Source organism: Micromys minutus (genome assembly GCF_963924665.1).
Source record: "Micromys minutus genome assembly, chromosome: 1".
Taxonomy (NCBI): domain Eukaryota; kingdom Metazoa; phylum Chordata; class Mammalia; order Rodentia; family Muridae; genus Micromys; species Micromys minutus.
The window spans coordinates 104,271,705-104,288,253 of NC_137969.1; the positions used below are offsets into that span (position 1 = coordinate 104,271,705).

The following is a 16,549-nucleotide window of genomic DNA, read 5'->3' on the forward strand; positions in this document are numbered from 1 at the left end:
CAGAGCACAGAGCAGTGGCCATGCTGACTCCTGGGTGTTAAAACAAAGGGAGCCAACATATACATCATCTGTCTGTCTGTTCACTATGAAACTATACTTCAAAGGTTAATAAAATCCCAAGCCAAATGTACCTAAAGTCTGAATCCACTCCACGGAGTTCAGTTACCAGTGATTACTGAAACATGGCATCACAGACAAGAAAGACCTCACTTCCATAAATGTACTTTCAACAAAAATCTGACAGAAGAACATAGATAGGCATAGTGGTACAGGACTTTAATCCCAGCACTTGAGAAGAAGCAGAAAAGGGTAGATCTCTTGAGAGTCTGGGGCCAATCTGGTGGATATAACAAGTTCCAGGCTAGCCAGAGCTAACAGTGAGACTAGATCCATCCTAAAAACAGTATAGAATCAGGCATGGTGGCACACACCTATAATCCTAGCACTTGGGACGCAGGACAGAAAAGTTTCTAGTTCAAGACCACCCAATGAAAGACCCTCATTAAAAAAAAAAAAAAAACAAAAAAACCCAGCAGACTGGACAGGTAATGGTACCAGAAAAAAATGAACTGCATGTTTTCAGTACATAATGTACACCAACACACACCACAGACAGATGCACAGACAGCTCAAAGTATCAGCAGAATGAATCTTAGGATGAACTCATGTAGAACCAGATGGGGGCATGGAGTTATAAGATAGAGCTCCTGACGATGCCATCTGGTAACAACCTGGATCCAAGACAGGATGGCCTAAGGCCTGTGGGAATGTCCAAGGCAGCACTGGATACAACTGGGCACAACTGCACAGTGGGAGGTGGGGCTCCCTAGACATATCAGCAGACTCTGAGGCTTCTTTATTGGGTTTGCTATGTTAGAAGTGTTCCCTCCACACCTCCAATCACATCAACACCACCAGCCTTGGACTGTTATATATGAAAACAACTCAGGCTATAAGCACAGGCTTGCTCCAGCTCTGATGAAGGCCCAGAAAACAATGACAATAGCTGTTAAAAGGTAAGCAAGAATGGTCCCAAGGAAGAAAAGCAATGATCTTCAGGGTCACTGCACTTTAGTTTGCCCTGACAGAAGCTTGCTAGCTTCTCAGAGGAATATTATTTCCTTCTAGAACTAAGAAAACAACTTTGAGAACATGTGTCTCCAAACAAGTTTCCCCAAGAGGGTCTGACAGAAAGAGCAAAAAGTCTGAGACTTATGAGCCAAAAGCCACAGAGCTTGACCAACTCCTGCTTGTCTCACAGACTCATCTGGGGAACAGGAAACATCTATTCCCAGAGCAGGCACACCTGCTCTGTGGTGTGATGTGGCCTGGATCTTGGGAAGCTTGAACTTAGCCGTGGGAAGGTCTAGATGAATCAAAACAAGTCCCAGGTCTCACCCTACTTTCCACAGAAAATCAACTTCCTCTTAACACCTAACCCTGCTTCCCTAGACACAGGGTAAGAAAGCAGAAAATGAAGGCACCTCCTCACTGGCAGCCTGTCTGTGCATGTTTGGAAGGGAAAGGAGCTATGGTGTCCACTAAAGAAGATGAACACATGCAAACATCACCGAGGAGCCTGGTCCACACGGACTCCTGCTCACTCCCAACTTGCAGCTCCAAGAGGGCTGAAAGGAACCACACTTTAAGTGGTCCTCTGGTCACTGTAGCAGAGCATTAAGAAAGTACTAGGTGTGGACCTTCATGAGAGTGAGCTGTAGTTACTCTGTGTACCACCATGTGTCTCAATTTTAAAAATGAGAACTAGGGCTGGAAAGATGGCATTGAGAATGAACTATTTTTGCTAAGAACCTGAGTTCTGTCCCCACACCCACATGAAGCAGCTCACAGCTGTTTGTAATTCCAGCTCTAGAGAATCCAACACCCTCTTTTGGTCTCCATGGGCACCTATGGTCACATACATACACATAGTCAAGTACAACATATGTGTGAGTGCAACACACAAACACGCACATAAGCACACATATACATATGTGCATGCACAAACACACAAGCACTCCCACATTTTTTCGAGATAGGGTTTCTCTGTGTAGCCCTGGCAGTCCTGGAATTTGCTCTGTAAATGAGGCTGTCCTTGATGTGTATGAGTGCTTTGTTTGCATGTATGTCTGTGTATCACTTGCATACCTCTGGTGACCTCAGAGGCCAGAAAAGGGCACCAGATCCCCGGGACTTAAGTTATAAACTGTTAGGAGCTTCCAACTGGAAACGTAGCTACTGCTCCTAACTACTATCTCTTCAGTACCAATAAAATAAATCTTCTTAAACAATGAAACTATAGCAGCCCACTATAGAACAGACATCCTTTGGGGTCAAACGGTGCCCTAAAAATACAGCCTGATTTAAAACAGAACTCAGGGGCGGAAGAGATGGCTCAGAGGTTAAGAGCACTGGCCTCTTCCAGAGTTCCTGAGTTCAATTCCTAGCAACCACATGGTGGCTTATAAACATGCCTCTTTTGGGCTGCAGGCATATATGCAGGGAGAATGCTGTATATATAATAATATTATAAATCTTTAAAAAATGAAAACAAAACAAAAAAAAAAAAAAAAAAACAGAACTCAGTCTCCCTCACAGTGATTCACACTAATCCCAACAGTGAGCAGCAAACTCTCTAGCAGCCTCTAGGAAGGCCCACCAAGCTCCCATATAAAGAGAGCTTCCTGCATGGCTGGGAAAAGCCCTGTGTCTTCCCTCCTGTATTTCAATTAGGCCACAGGTTACAACACGGGTGTCAACAGAGGTCCAAAAGAGACTTGACAGAACTCCTCCTGTCAAGAGCAATGACTGTCTTGACCCAGAATGGAGTCAGGAAGTTCTGAAAGGAAGTACTTAGATTCAGACCCTCCTCCAGGGCAGTGGACCTGCATGCTAGTACTCCCTGCACACTACTGGAAGAGGCCCTATCCTCTATCATCCTCATGGAAACCTGTACGTGAAGAGCTTCTGAGTATCAGTCAGGACATAGGATTGGTCCTCCATCAGCAGGAAGGGCTAGACTTGCTTATGCAGTGAGGCAAAGTCCAGCAGCAATCCCAGAACAACAGAATGTCCTCTAAGCCAACACTACCCTCAACCACTGCAAGAATCAAGGCAGGGGTATCCCACCCATATATGGTGAGGCAGGACAACTGATCTTTCAAGACAGGGCAATCTGCCTACAATGGCAAGAAGTCTGTACCTCCTCTCAGCAGGTGCAGAAATGGAGGGGATGCCTGTCTGTAACAGGCAGAAGAAAGGATACAGGTAACAAATTTATGATAGACATGAGGACACAGCATTGTGACAGATGAAGATGGCAAATCTGAGATACAGAGTAGGACTGAGTGGGCTGGCTTTGGAAGAGAGGCACCCCCTTATTCCTACCCCCACCAGTGACTGAGGAGAAGCTCCTAGACTAGCTCTCTCCCAGGTCTCCCTCATTTCTACCAGGCATGTCCCAGGCTCATGCACACTCCACAAAGGAGCACAAAGGTACCCTGGATAGCCCCTGGTATCCATGGACCAATCATATCAGTGAATAATGTTGGCAGCTTTCAGATACAGGAAATGAGTTTCCACTTAGATCCCTAGGATTATTTCAGAAGCATCAATACTAATGAGGATTTAATCACACCTGTTCTGAGCTTTGGAATACTTAAAAGTCCCACATGATCTTGTATGTTGGCAGATTTGGGCAAATAAACCCGCCAACTCCCTGAAAGGGTCCCCAGAAACATCAGGGGAGACCCTAGCCCACACCAACTCCAGCCACCTGTTCACACCCATTCTTGCTAGGTGAGAAGATTCTAAGGAGGACTTCCAATGTACTTCCATTGTTTAAAGAACACTTCCCGAGTAGGTACAGGCAATGCAGGCTCCCAGAAACAGCAAGAGAGAAAAGGGGTTTTATCAGGTATCTTACACAAAAGGACCTTTACCTCTGCATCTTATAGGTAGGCAAACTAGGGCTCAGAAAGGCCAAGCAGCCCACCTCAGGGAATCACCAGAATTTTTTTCTCTTTTACTTTTTTTCCCCCCTTTAACTATCAAAACCCATCTCTGTCTTTGCAGCAAAGTCCTTGAGAGAAAGAATAAGAGTTTTCAGCAAGTCGTGTATGCACAATAACCACCTATCTCTGCCTAACCCCACAGCCCTCAGTCATCACATGGCAGGTGCTCAGGAGGCCCACCAAACCCAGGCCTCTCCAAAGACACATCATCAGCAAGAAGCTGAGGCAGCTACCACAATGCTTCCTTTCCCCAAGGAGTCCTATGCTTACAAATGTAATGATCATTAAGACCAGTGCCCTGGAGGCACCCCAAAACAGCATAGGACTACAGTGGTTGTCACTGGTCTTTGTCTTTGTTGGTCCCCCTCCACTCCCCGTGAGGCCTGTGTCAATCCACATGGGCCATTCCATTGCCAACTGAGAACCCCAGCTGGTCTGGGCAGCGTCCAAATGTTAAGCTGCTTTTAGAAAACTGGGGATTCATCCCTGGGCAGAAGGGATTTAGCCAGAATTGGGCACCATTTAGAGAAGATTACACCCTAATTGCCTTGGTGTCAGCAGGCAACCTCCTGCCAGCTGAGCCCTGGGACTGGGAGAGGTCCCTGGAGACCCTGGCTTCCCTATCCAAGGACACAGAGCCCAGCACTGGGGCCTGGGGACCAGTCATCATCTTCCACAGCAGCTGGCTCAACACAGGACTTCCATTTAGCAGCCTGTGGTCAGGACAGGAGGAGGGGCCTAGAGGCTCCATGGGCAGCATCCAGCATCTGTTCTGGGCCAGAGGAAGACAAACTCAACAGGCAGGCAGACCAGCCTGAAGCAGGCTGGCTACAGACCACAGGTACATGTGGCAGCAGCCCACTTTTCTTACTGTCTCTAGCCCTCGTCACATTATTCTACCTCACCAGCCTATTTAAGCAAGATAAATCAATGAGGCTCATGGTCAGAAAATGACAGAAGAATCTCAAGTACAGGCCATTTCTACCAAGACCCTAGAGGGTGTCTCACCACAGGAACAATAAGAAAAGGGCCCGAGAGAGAGTGAGAGACCATTAAAGGCCACAAAGATAGATATGATCCATTTTCTAATTCTGAAGGTTCTGAAGATGGGGCCTCTGGACAACACTGCAGTGGTGACACACACCCTGGGTGCACATCCAACCTGGTCCTCTATGGACAAGCCCACCACAAGGGACTTGCATACCTTGAAGTGATATCATTAGGCTCAGACTAAAGGATTCTGAGACTATGTTTCCTAAAAGTTAGAGGAACCACAGATCTCCAATCCTTGTACTGTCATGCTTTGGCCTTGTCAAGTCACCCTGGGAGCCTTCCATTCCTTCTCACTCTGTCACATGACCCTCACATACTACCATCCTGGATATCCTCTCTTAGACACTACCATGGGCTACGCCATAGTCTGCTTTAGCTTGACTAGTTCTAGGAGGTACGGTAACAGGAGACAAACATGACAGGAAGGAAGCCTTCATAAGTGATGAGTGCCTTCTCGTACAACCACACACCTGTTTCCCCTCTGCTTTCAACCACGAGTTGAGCAGAAGCCCTCAGCAGAAGGCCAGCAAGTACAGGTGCTATGCTCTTAGACCTTTCAGCCTCCAGAACCATATGCTCAAATAAGCCCTTTCCTTCTGATGTTCTGTTCTAGTAATAGGAATGGAACTCAGATGCAATAATGCAGACACAGCCATAATGCAAACCACAGCTGGTATCTGGAGAAAGCAATCCTTACAATCCTCACCAAGACCTTATAGTATGGGGTTGTATGTGGGGTCCTTAAAGGAACGGTGCAGGCAACCCCAAGTCACCAAAAATGACTTCTTGGAGGGGTTGGGGAGAGACAGTCTCCTGAGCCTCACTCACCCTTGAGGTTTCTGGGAGTAGAATGGTCTTTCAGAGTTCAGTTCTTACAGGTTGGGAGAAAGGCAACCCATGAGGCACAGCCACAGGATAAGGAAAAGATGGACTAAATCCTAATATAGAAATAAATAGAAGGGCTGGAATGACAGCCCAGCAGGTAAAGAAGACTGACTTCCATAAGGCCTCTGGCCTCCAAGCACATGGGCATGGGGAGGGGTGTACAAAATTATAAAGTAAAAACACAAAAAGAGGAGATGGCTGAGTATTTAAGAATGCTTACCATGCAAGCTTAAGGATCAAATCCATAAGTAATTACATAAAAAGCCAGGCATGACAATACACTCCTGTAACGCCAGTGATGGGTAGACAGAGGTGAAGTAAGGCAAAGGCAAAGGAAGAAAGGCCACTGGGGCCTGCTGGCCACTAGCCAAGCTCCAGGTTCAGTGAGAGACCCTGCCTTAAAGGAACAGGTAAAATCAGGACACCCAATGTCCCCCCCCCCCCAGGCCTCTGCACAAGTGCAGAGTTGCATACACCACCACACATACATGCCTTACTCTCTCCCTTCTCTTACACACACATATATGTACACATATATAAATTAATTTAAAAAGATAGAAGCTCAATAAAGTGGCTAACACACTGTTAAAACAGCATTGTACTAACAAAAGAAAAAACCCCATAGCTCAATGGAACAAAACAAGGGCACAGAGAAAACCACACAAATACTACCAAATAGTGTCTGAAGGAGGAGCAGAGGCAACTAGCCACACCAAACCAACTGGACACCCACACACAAAATAATCAAACAGAATCTCAAACTCTACACCAAACTTAATTCAAAATAGACCAGAGTCTCACATGAAACTATGAAGGTAGCTAGAATAAAAGAAACATTTACGTGATCCAGGGTTTGGTTATGAAGCTCGAAACACTAAAAACAACCCACAGAAGCAAGAGTGGCATGAAGTAGAAACACCTGTCTGTCAAAGACACCACTACGATTCTGAAAAAGACTAGTATGGCTGGGACTTAGACCCAAACAGCTAAGTGCTTGCTGGGGCTACACATATACTAAAAACAGCACTTACAACTGAATAATAAGAAAGTAAGCAACTGGATCAAAGATGTCCAAAAGATCAGGGAAGGTATCAAGTAATACTAATGGCAAAGGGGCAAAAGAAAAATACCCTGGATTCCAACCTGAGCACAGTAAAATAGTAACAACAGACTGAAAGGGTGAAAAGATGGTGCCAGGGCCATCCTCAGGGATCTGCAAACTAGTAGCTGCAGCATCCTGCTGTGCACCCTAGAACAGACAATGTTACCCAACAGCAGGGACAGCTAACACAAATGAGGGCAGCGGGGGCACTCACCACTGACAGAAATACCAAGTGGACCAGCCAGCTTGGAAGGCAGTTTTGCTTCTTACGTGGCTAGATAGAGTTTAGACCTCACAAGTGTATTTATCCGGATGATTAGAAAATTTAGGTTTTCAGTAGGTTTATTCATAATTGGACACCTTTCCATGGGTGATCCATGGGTGAAGAGTTGGTGAGAAGAGATGAAGGCACAGATGAACCTTCATGGTTCCAGTCACATGGCATTCTGATAAAAATAAAATCAGAGAGATGGTAAAAAGATCCGTGACTAGCAGAGGCTTGGGGGGGGGGGGATTGTAAGGGAGGTGAAATGCAAGGGATTCTTCTTCAAGTCTGTCTGGCACTTGTCAAAGCCAGACAGAGCCCCCCCCCAAGCAATAAAAAAAAATCTTAATATACTTAAATGTTTTAAAAATCTATATTGTGGGTCCTAGGATGGAATATATAATGTGGTCAAAAATTTTTAACTATAACTGAAGGGTGCAGAAATATTACAATGGGATAAGTAATTGTGGAGCAAAGTGAAATATGCAAAATGAAAGGCAAAAAGCTGGTGAAGTAGCCTACTGAGGCACACATGTGAACCAGGACCACTGAGTGGCAGTGTGACAGATGGTGGGTGCTGGGGTGGGGGGTTCCAGACAAGCAGATGGTGAGAAGGAAGCATGTGGTGATGGTGAAGTAACTGAATTCCTAGTGGCATATACGTGTGTACATGACTTAGCAGACACACTACTCTGTGGTTGAAAGGTCCTAATATTAACCATATCTTGGTACAATGAGCAACTAGATCTTTGTTTCTAATACCTCAATCATATAAGGCAACTAGGGCTTCTTGGGAGAAACAACTGTCTTGTAGTATCAGAACCCTTAAAAAGGTACTTAACCAGGGGCTGGGGAGATGGCTCAATCAGTAACGTTCTTGCTGCTCAAGTGAGTTCAGAACATCTATGTACAAGACACCTATGTGCAAGGCATATATAACTCCAGCACCATGGACATAAGACAAGAGAATGGTGGGGACGGGCCGCAGGCCAGCCAGTCTAGCCAAATCAGTGAACTGTAGGTTTAGTGAAAAACCCTGCCCCGAAAAACATGGTGGGGAGCAATTAAAGACACCCAACCTTACCTCGAGCATCTACACATATGTGCACTTGCATACTGCCCACCCCCTGACACACATACACACACACACACACACACACACACACACACAGAATGCTTAATAACAAACAAGCAAGCAAACAAACAAAATCACAATAGAGCTATGTTGGGATCATAAAAGCCAAAGCTAGAAAAAGTTTTAGCAGCCAGATTAAGTATTATTACAACCCAGTGAATGAAGTAAAATTCCAATGTGTCTGTACTGATAAAACAATAAAGGTGTGAGAGCAAAGGACAAGACAGTGACACCCAAACACTTGCCAAGTTCCTGCCCAAGAGCAGTGAGTGAAAGGGAAGGAGTAACACTAACCTTCACATTTTTGTTCATGTTACCTGGCTTTGGAAGTGCACAATATCATTTTCATACCCTTCCAGAGCCGTAAGGAATTGTTTTACCACCTTGAAAACCAATCTCTTACACTGCACACCCTACTCTTCACCAAGAGTCTCAGTCAACAAAAGCCATGGTGAAGCACAGACCCCTGATATGTCAGACAACAGGACTATGACTGTCCTCCTTTGAACCTGTAATTCAGACCCACTCAAAAAATACCAAATACCAAATGCCCCCACTAGTGACAAACACTTGACCTATCTACCTTTAAACTGTCAACGTTGCCAAAAATAAGTAATGTCTGAGAAATCATCACAGTTCAAGTGCCTGAGAAGACATGGGGACGAAAACCACAGATGAGACCCTGGGTTACAAGCAGGACACCAGGTAAAAGTAAAGACAAGCTAGACAAAGTGCAGGCTTTATGACTACTCCCTGGTACTGAATGGTTCATGGACTGTAACAAATGTATCACACTGAGGAACTAATTGGATTCGATGGGCAAGGACGCACGTCCACACCAAAACCCGGTACTATCTGAAACTCTATAAATCTAGAATGGTCCTAAGCGATCTATTTTTAAATTAATAAAAAGGCAGCACAGTTTAACAAAGTCAATGGTTAAAGACACAGAAATTCTGGCACATGACACTTGGCTTTAACTAGGTGCTGAGGGGCTGGTGCGGATGTGGTGTCATAGGCTGGCAGCTCTGGGGCTTCTGTGAGGTGGTGAGAGGCAGATTTTTCACTTGGTATAGGAAATGTCCAATCAGACATACAAATGTGTTCCCTAGTGACTCGGGCCAGCTGTGCCCTGAGCTCTGCGTTCACTAGCGTTATTTGAGACAGGGTCTCACGTCCTTTAGTTTGACCTTGACCATGAGGCTGAAGATAATCTTGCCCTTCTGATCTTCCAGCCTCCACTTCACAAGTCTTGGGATTACAGGTGTGCATTGTCCCCCGTTTACGAGGCACTGAGGATCAAACCCAAGGAGACTTGCAGGCTTGCCAAGCACTCTGCCAACCTAGCCATATCCCCAGTCCCTGCGGTGTGTTTTATGAATGAAATGACACACCAGCAAATGCAAATTTTAAATTATTTTCATATCTTTCCTCACATATCAATCACTTTCAGACCAATAATTCTAGAAATCTCACTTGAGCCAAGCTGGGAAAATGGAAGTGCTGCTCAGAAACAGCATTAAGGACTTGTTAGGTTTCAGGCTTGAAAACTCAATAGCTCTTGTTTTGCAGGAAAATACTACTTGCTTCCTCAACAAAGCTACTGATACAGAGATAAGAAAACAAGATGAACTGAGGCACAGAAGCAAGACCTGCTCAGCTAGAAAGTGCTGGTGGTGGCAAGAACATGGTTGGGCTCACTGAACCCTTCTCTCTACTTCTGCTTGGCTTAAAACTACAACTCATTCAGCCTGATGTGGTGCCGGACACCTCTGATTCCCAAAACTAAACCCCAAACCAAACCAAACCAAAATAGAAAACCCCTACAACTTCTTTTTGAAAACTGTGGCAGCCACACCATGGTTTCCCTGTACTGTGGTGTCGGTATCTGACACATACTCATGGGAAAAGGAACCAACAAGGAGAAACACCCAGTGTTCTCACTTCTCCTCACTGCACAGGTTCTACAGCTGACACTGTAGCTCCATGTTCTGAAGCTCCTAAAAGGTACAAATTTAAACAGTGATGTCCAAACAGTGAAGAGGCTCTCCACAACATCATTCACCTGCGCAGGGTAGCCATCTGGCTTTAGGAAAGTTGAGGGTGCCTGGCCTCAGCCCTGGCCCCGGCCCTCAGGCTCTCTGTACCTATGCCCACCCCAGGTTTGGTCAGGAGAGGACCACTCTTTTCTGCTTACTTTGAATACTGAATCAGAGGGCCTGAGGCTCGGCCCACACCTATCTGAGCTTGCACTGTCATGAGTCACACACTGTCATCGCAACATGGCAGGAAAAGAATCATTCTTTACCCTAATGTGCAGAACGACCTGTCATATGGTCCAGATGGAGGTGCTGCCTCAATTGGCAACTCACAAATAAAGACCTGGGTCTCTGAGTAGACCCAGCAGGAATCCCACATGAATCTGAGCCAGGGCTCTTGCTGATGGTGGCTGCTCAGAACTAAGGGAAGGACAATGACCATCCAAGTGGTCTTAGAATGCCAGACAGTTGTGACAGGCACCATTATTAAGCCACCAAGGCTTAGACAAAAGAGTGGCTCATTTAAGACCACACAATTCCTGAGAGCCCAGACAGGGTCCCAAAACACAACTCTGACATCACAGAAATGGGCAGCACATACAATTAGCCTCCTCTCTTGCTCAGGCAGTGCTGGCTTCTCTGAGGCCTGCTGGCTCCCCTGAGAGTGATAAGCTCCCAGCACTGGGCTTGAGCCTCCCCCTGGCTCCACCTGCTAAGCCTCAAAGTATGCTTGGCATCTCTTAAGACAGGCTCGCTCCATCACAGCTGTGCCAGCCCTGTGTCCAGTGGAAGATGGCCAAAGCCACACCTCCACACGCTGGCAGAGCTGGCCTGGAGCAGCCATTCCCATGCCTGGGGCAGATTCTCTGCCAGGTAAAAGTATCTGATTCCCGTGCTCCTCAGAACAACACCAGAGTCTGATGTGGCAGCTCGACACATTATTAAAAGTAGACGGGGACTATGAAATGCCTTCATGAACCCCTCCCTGTCCATTATTTGATCCATTAGAAAGGCAGGCTCAGAAGAAGGGCGGTCACCCAATAAAAGGGGGAACCACAGGTCAGATGCCTACAGCTACCTCACAACTGCCTCAAGGATCTGCAAGACCTTCATACAATCAGTCGATTACTGGCACCCATATGACCCCACAAAACACTGTGGCTCCCATGCCTCCCCCCAAGATCTGTCTGTTCAGAAATGGATAAAAGGACAGTCTGAGGATGTCAGAGGATCAGGGGAACCCCTATTCATTTAAAATTATTCTAGGACTTTCCCCTCTCTGGAAGTGAACACTCCAGGAAGCTAGGCCGTTGGTAGGGCACCAATCTGTGTACCTTGAAGTGCACCCTCTGCTAACGCCTTCATCACTCCTGCCTCCTCAAATGGTGCAAGGGTTGGAGACAGCAGCTCAGGCAAGCCCAGAGTCAAAGGGCCTGCCAGAAAGGGTCTAAGCATGGGAGATGAGTGGGACCTCCAGGAAGAAGGGCAACACAGAATGGCCCCACAAACTGGCAAGGCATGACACACAGGGCAGCCCTAAGGGGTGGCAATAGGAGATACTCAAGCAAAGACAAACAGGCACAGGGAGGTGCTACAAGCACTACAATGAGGAGCTAAGCTGACAAAGCATTTACTAGGTGCCAGGGTCTGTGCTCAACCTGACGCTGGATTCCACCCACATGGGCATGATGATGCATAGAGCTCAGCACCGCCAGAAGTGACAGGGGACAGCAATGAGGGTGTGTCCAGGCCTGTTCTTGGACCAAGCCCAGGTGGAGGGAAACTGCTTCTGGGAATCTCTTATGACGGAGATGAGAAACCTGAACTCAGCCCATTCTCCTACCGTAACTGCCCTGCTCTGCCAGCCCAACATACCTATATATCCTTCGCTGCAGGAAGCTGCTTCATGACCACTCAGGACCATGAACAGGCTAGCAAAAGTCCATCTCATTCTCTTCCCCACCATGCTAGATAAGGAGAAGAGGTGCAGAATGACTTGGGAAAGATGTGGCCCTGAGTCAGACACAAAGTATCAGCAAAACAGGCCATGGGACATCCTCTCCACTTCTAGCCTCAGCCAACACCCAGGCCATGGTTGCCAGCAAGACACAGCCATTCACCCAGAAATAAAGACAGCGGTGTCAACACTGAGTCGGCTCACCTACCACAAGCTGTCCTTAGATCTGCTCGTAAACCCTTTCACCCAGGTCAGCCGGCTTCCTCACCTCAAAGACTTGCATGATTAAACATGGCAAGAGGACAAGCAACTCAACTACAGCAAAACTTAACTTGTTAGTAACTAAATCTACCACATTTAAAGGAGCAAACAACTTAGACAGTTCATCCTTCTCTGGGAGAAAACTTCCCACATACACTGTCTCCTTAAGTCTTGATTTCTATTTATTTATTTTTTTATGTAGAAGTTAGTATTTCAAATACAATATTAAACAAAGTTAAAGAGTTTGACCGTTGCCTGCTCCAGCATGGGTGTAAGGAACAGACACAATGCTGACAAGAGGCAAATTGGCACAAACTTTTGGCAACACTCTCTGAAGCTGATGCATTCCTCTGAACTCTCCCAGAAACTTCTAGAAGAAACCTTATCCCACCTTACTTACAAAGGGGAGAGGAGCAGTCTGCCCAGGTCTATACAGCCAGTGTGGGGAATGGCATTAGACTAAGCAAATACCTAAAGAGCACCTAGAGAATAGATTACACCCTCTTCCTCATCTCCGAAGAGGTTTCCCTGCAGATAAAGACAAGGCCATAAGTATACCATTGTTCTTTCACTGTGCCATAAAATGATTCTGCCCATAATAATAATTGCATGAGGCAATGGAAGTCAAAGTGGGAACCGGCTAGATCACCAACAGCCTGTCTTCACAGCACATGCTACAGAAGGAAACCTGTTAATTCAGAAGAAGATAGTGGGCTTCCCAGGAGAGGTTCACAGGCATTCCACAGGAAGTGGGAAGGCAACCTATCTGTATGTGCAAAGGGAGTGGCACTGTAATTAAAGGTTGCTACCTGCCTGGAGGACCAAGAAGGGGGGAAGGGGAGCCCCAGACAGAAAACTAGATTTGGGGAGAGGACACACCCACTCCATAGTTTCACAGTCCTGACCTTCATCTGTCACATCACCTTACCTGCTCCTCCCCCTCTAGGGGAGCCTGCCCATCCCCCTCCTTATGTCAACCCTGTGCAGATGGAGCTAGACTTGGGAAAGTTACTGATGTCCTCTGACAGGCAACAGATTTGAGATTTTGTGTGAAGACTCAATTTCTACCCACCCAGAGAAGCAGTCCCTTCTGGGACTCACCAAGCCCTGCTCTACTCAGACTTTAAGGTTTCATTCCCCCAGAAAAGTAAGAGAGGCTCTGAGGAGTTCAGGCACCTTCCCAAAGCTGGTTGGGAGCACAAGTATTAGAAGATGAGTCTGTGATTAGTACCCAAGAGCAGAGCAGAGTCTGACAGAAAAGAAAACTGTTTAGATAATCCAACAAGCTACCTGTGTGGCCCCATGCAAGGCCACTTTGCAGAGCTGAAAACTAAGGTTTGAGGAGAGCTTGCCCATGGCTCACCCATCATAAGCAATGAGAAAGGGTTGGTCCAAACTCAAGTGTGTCCTTCTTCCATAAAGCATTTCCCCCAGTCTCCAGAACAAGGCTGGGGAGTCAAAAAGGATGGCAGAGTCACTAACACTTAAATCATCCCAGAAAGCTTACCCAAGTCCCTCCTCCTGCCACTCCCCAAGCTCCTGGCCAGCCTGGGGGGGTTAACCTCTCTCCCTACAGTGGGAAGACACAAAGCACCCTGTTTCCCACAGAAGAAACAGACGGTGACAGGCAAGGCCTAGGAGGCATAGCAAGACAGGAATCGGTCGATGCATCCCAGTAGTGGGAGCACCATTAATAAGATGGGGGAAAGCAGCTGGTTGAGCCAGAGCTAAGTCACACAGATGCGATGGATACTGGGAAAGCCGGCCTGTCCAGGGCCATAGGCAATCTGGAGTTGCGACTCACTCAGCCCTGTATCCATCCCTTCCCAGCCTCAGGCAGTCATGAACCCAGATGAATAGCACAGAAAGCAGCTGCTCCAAAGGGGGGGAAGTGATTTGCTTGAAGATGACAAACTGTGGTCAACCAGCCTCAGGCCCAACCTTTCCTAGGGGGTCACTTTCATGGACAGCCTCTGCTGTAAGGGCATCAATTGCTCCCCCACCACCTACACAGACACACCCAAAGCAGCAATAACCATAGCAGGACATTAGTCCTCAAGGAAAGGGCCACCAAGGCCTGCAGAGAAAACTAGCGGGTGAGTGGAGCTGCAGGGAGCCTAGACCCCAGCAGCTGAGCACCGGGCCGTGCACGGTCACTCATCGTCACTGCCCTGGACCGCAACTCTAGGTCTCCTGCCCCACCCCTGGTACCTCCCACCACTGGGCAGGGTGACCTTAGCGCCCCAGGAGGGGGTCGCAGCCGGCCACTTACCTCTTTAAGCTGTTCCATCTCGCTGCGGATGGCCTCATAGTCCACCTCGAGCTCCTCGAACTGCAGCTTGAGCTGGTGCTTCTCCTCGAGCACCGCCAACCCATACTCGGCCGCCTGGATCTTCTCACGCGTGGTCTCGGCCAGCTCGTGGGACAGCCGCTTCACCTCGGCGCGCAGCCACTCCGGCTGCGCCTCCATCACCAGACGCGCATACTCCTCCTCCTCAGACGGCGCGGACATGGTGGCCGCGCGCCGAGGCTGGCTCCCACCTTGGCTCCCACAAGCCGGGCCCTCTTAGCCACCGCCGCCGCCCAGCCCCGACGGCCGCCCGCGCCGCCGCACTGCTCCTCCCTGACGCGCGGGGAACACTGGGGGCTGCAGTCCCACTGAGCATGGACTACACAGCCCGCAGTCCCTTGCGCCCACCTGGTCTGTGGCTGTGATTGGTCTGAATCACAAGGGGGCAGGCGCCTAAAATAACGCAAAGCTACGTCTACCTTAGCATTGTGGGAGATGTAGTCCTACTTTGCTCCCACTGCTTGGCCCGTTGTGCGCCGCGCCCGCTTAGCTCCAATCGGTGATTGGCTGGCGCCTCTGACGTAACAGTAGTAGGGGTGCCACCGACCCCAGCCCAGGAACCCCAGCCACCCGGAGAACCTCCAGCCTTGGGCTCCCAGCCTTTGTAGTAAGGCGATCCGAGCTGTGGATATCGCTAGTAAGATTCGCATTCTACAACGTCAGAGCATAGCTGGTGAGACGGTGTGGCGCGCACTTTATGCGGGATTTGAATGACTTGTGGCGGGCCTCAGGCACTGCCAAAAAGATGCCAGCAACCTGACGCTAGGGGCTCAGGGGAGCCCAAGCCCGGATGTTACTTCCTTCCTCTTGTCCCATTGTCCGTTAGGATATTCTTTCATGGAAATGAAGGCTCCCCTGTGGGCATAATGTCATAGGTGTGCTTAAATGTTATCTGCCCCCCACCCCCGTTTTCGGCGGGACATAGCTGTACTCTACACTGTTAGTCTAAATAAAACTTCCCTCCTCGCATGGTGATTTGGATATGACAAGCTTGTTCCTCTTCTCACGGCACACACCCCCGCAACACTACACCCTACAGCTGCAGACCACCATAAAACACAGAGGTCAACTGGAGAGATGGCTCAGAGGATAAAGCTCTTGCTCAGCAAGAGCAAGGACTTATATTTGCACCCCCAGAGCCCACATAAAGCACAGTCCATAATCCCAATGTTCCCAAGGCAAGATGGGAGGTGGAGATTGGAGGAGAATCCCCTGAAGCTAGACTGCTGAATGAAAAGAGGTGGGTGGTAGAGAGGGAAGAACAATAAAAAAACAAAGATAACCGGCCTCAAACAAGGTAGAAAGACTGACAACTGGATCTTGTCCTCTGATTCCGAGTGCATGTGGGGCCTGTGTGCACATACAAGAACAGGAACCCACTTCATACACACACACACACAAACACACTAAAAGACAATCTGGGGGCAGGGGTGCTCTTCCAGAGGTCGTGAGTTCAAATCCCAGCAAACACATGGTGGCTCACAACCAT

The 16,549-nt window shown here is 47.9% G+C and overlaps 1 protein-coding gene across 2 annotated transcripts in view; it reads right to left on the minus strand.

The window, feature by feature from the left end:
• The window catches only part of BICD2 (BICD cargo adaptor 2), a gene marked incomplete at its 3' end in the record, with an annotated part of 44,990 nt that extends 29,663 nt beyond the window's left edge, over positions 1-15,327 (minus strand). For both annotated transcript variants that reach the window (XM_080938442.1, XM_080938441.1), the window contains exon 1: positions 14,983-15,327. In XM_080938442.1, the coding sequence (XP_080794568.1) occupies positions 14,983-15,222 (240 nt within the window). In that variant the 5' untranslated portion in view covers positions 15,223-15,327. The remainder of the gene's footprint in view (positions 1-14,982) is intronic.
• Positions 15,328-16,549: the final 1,222 nt, after the last annotated feature.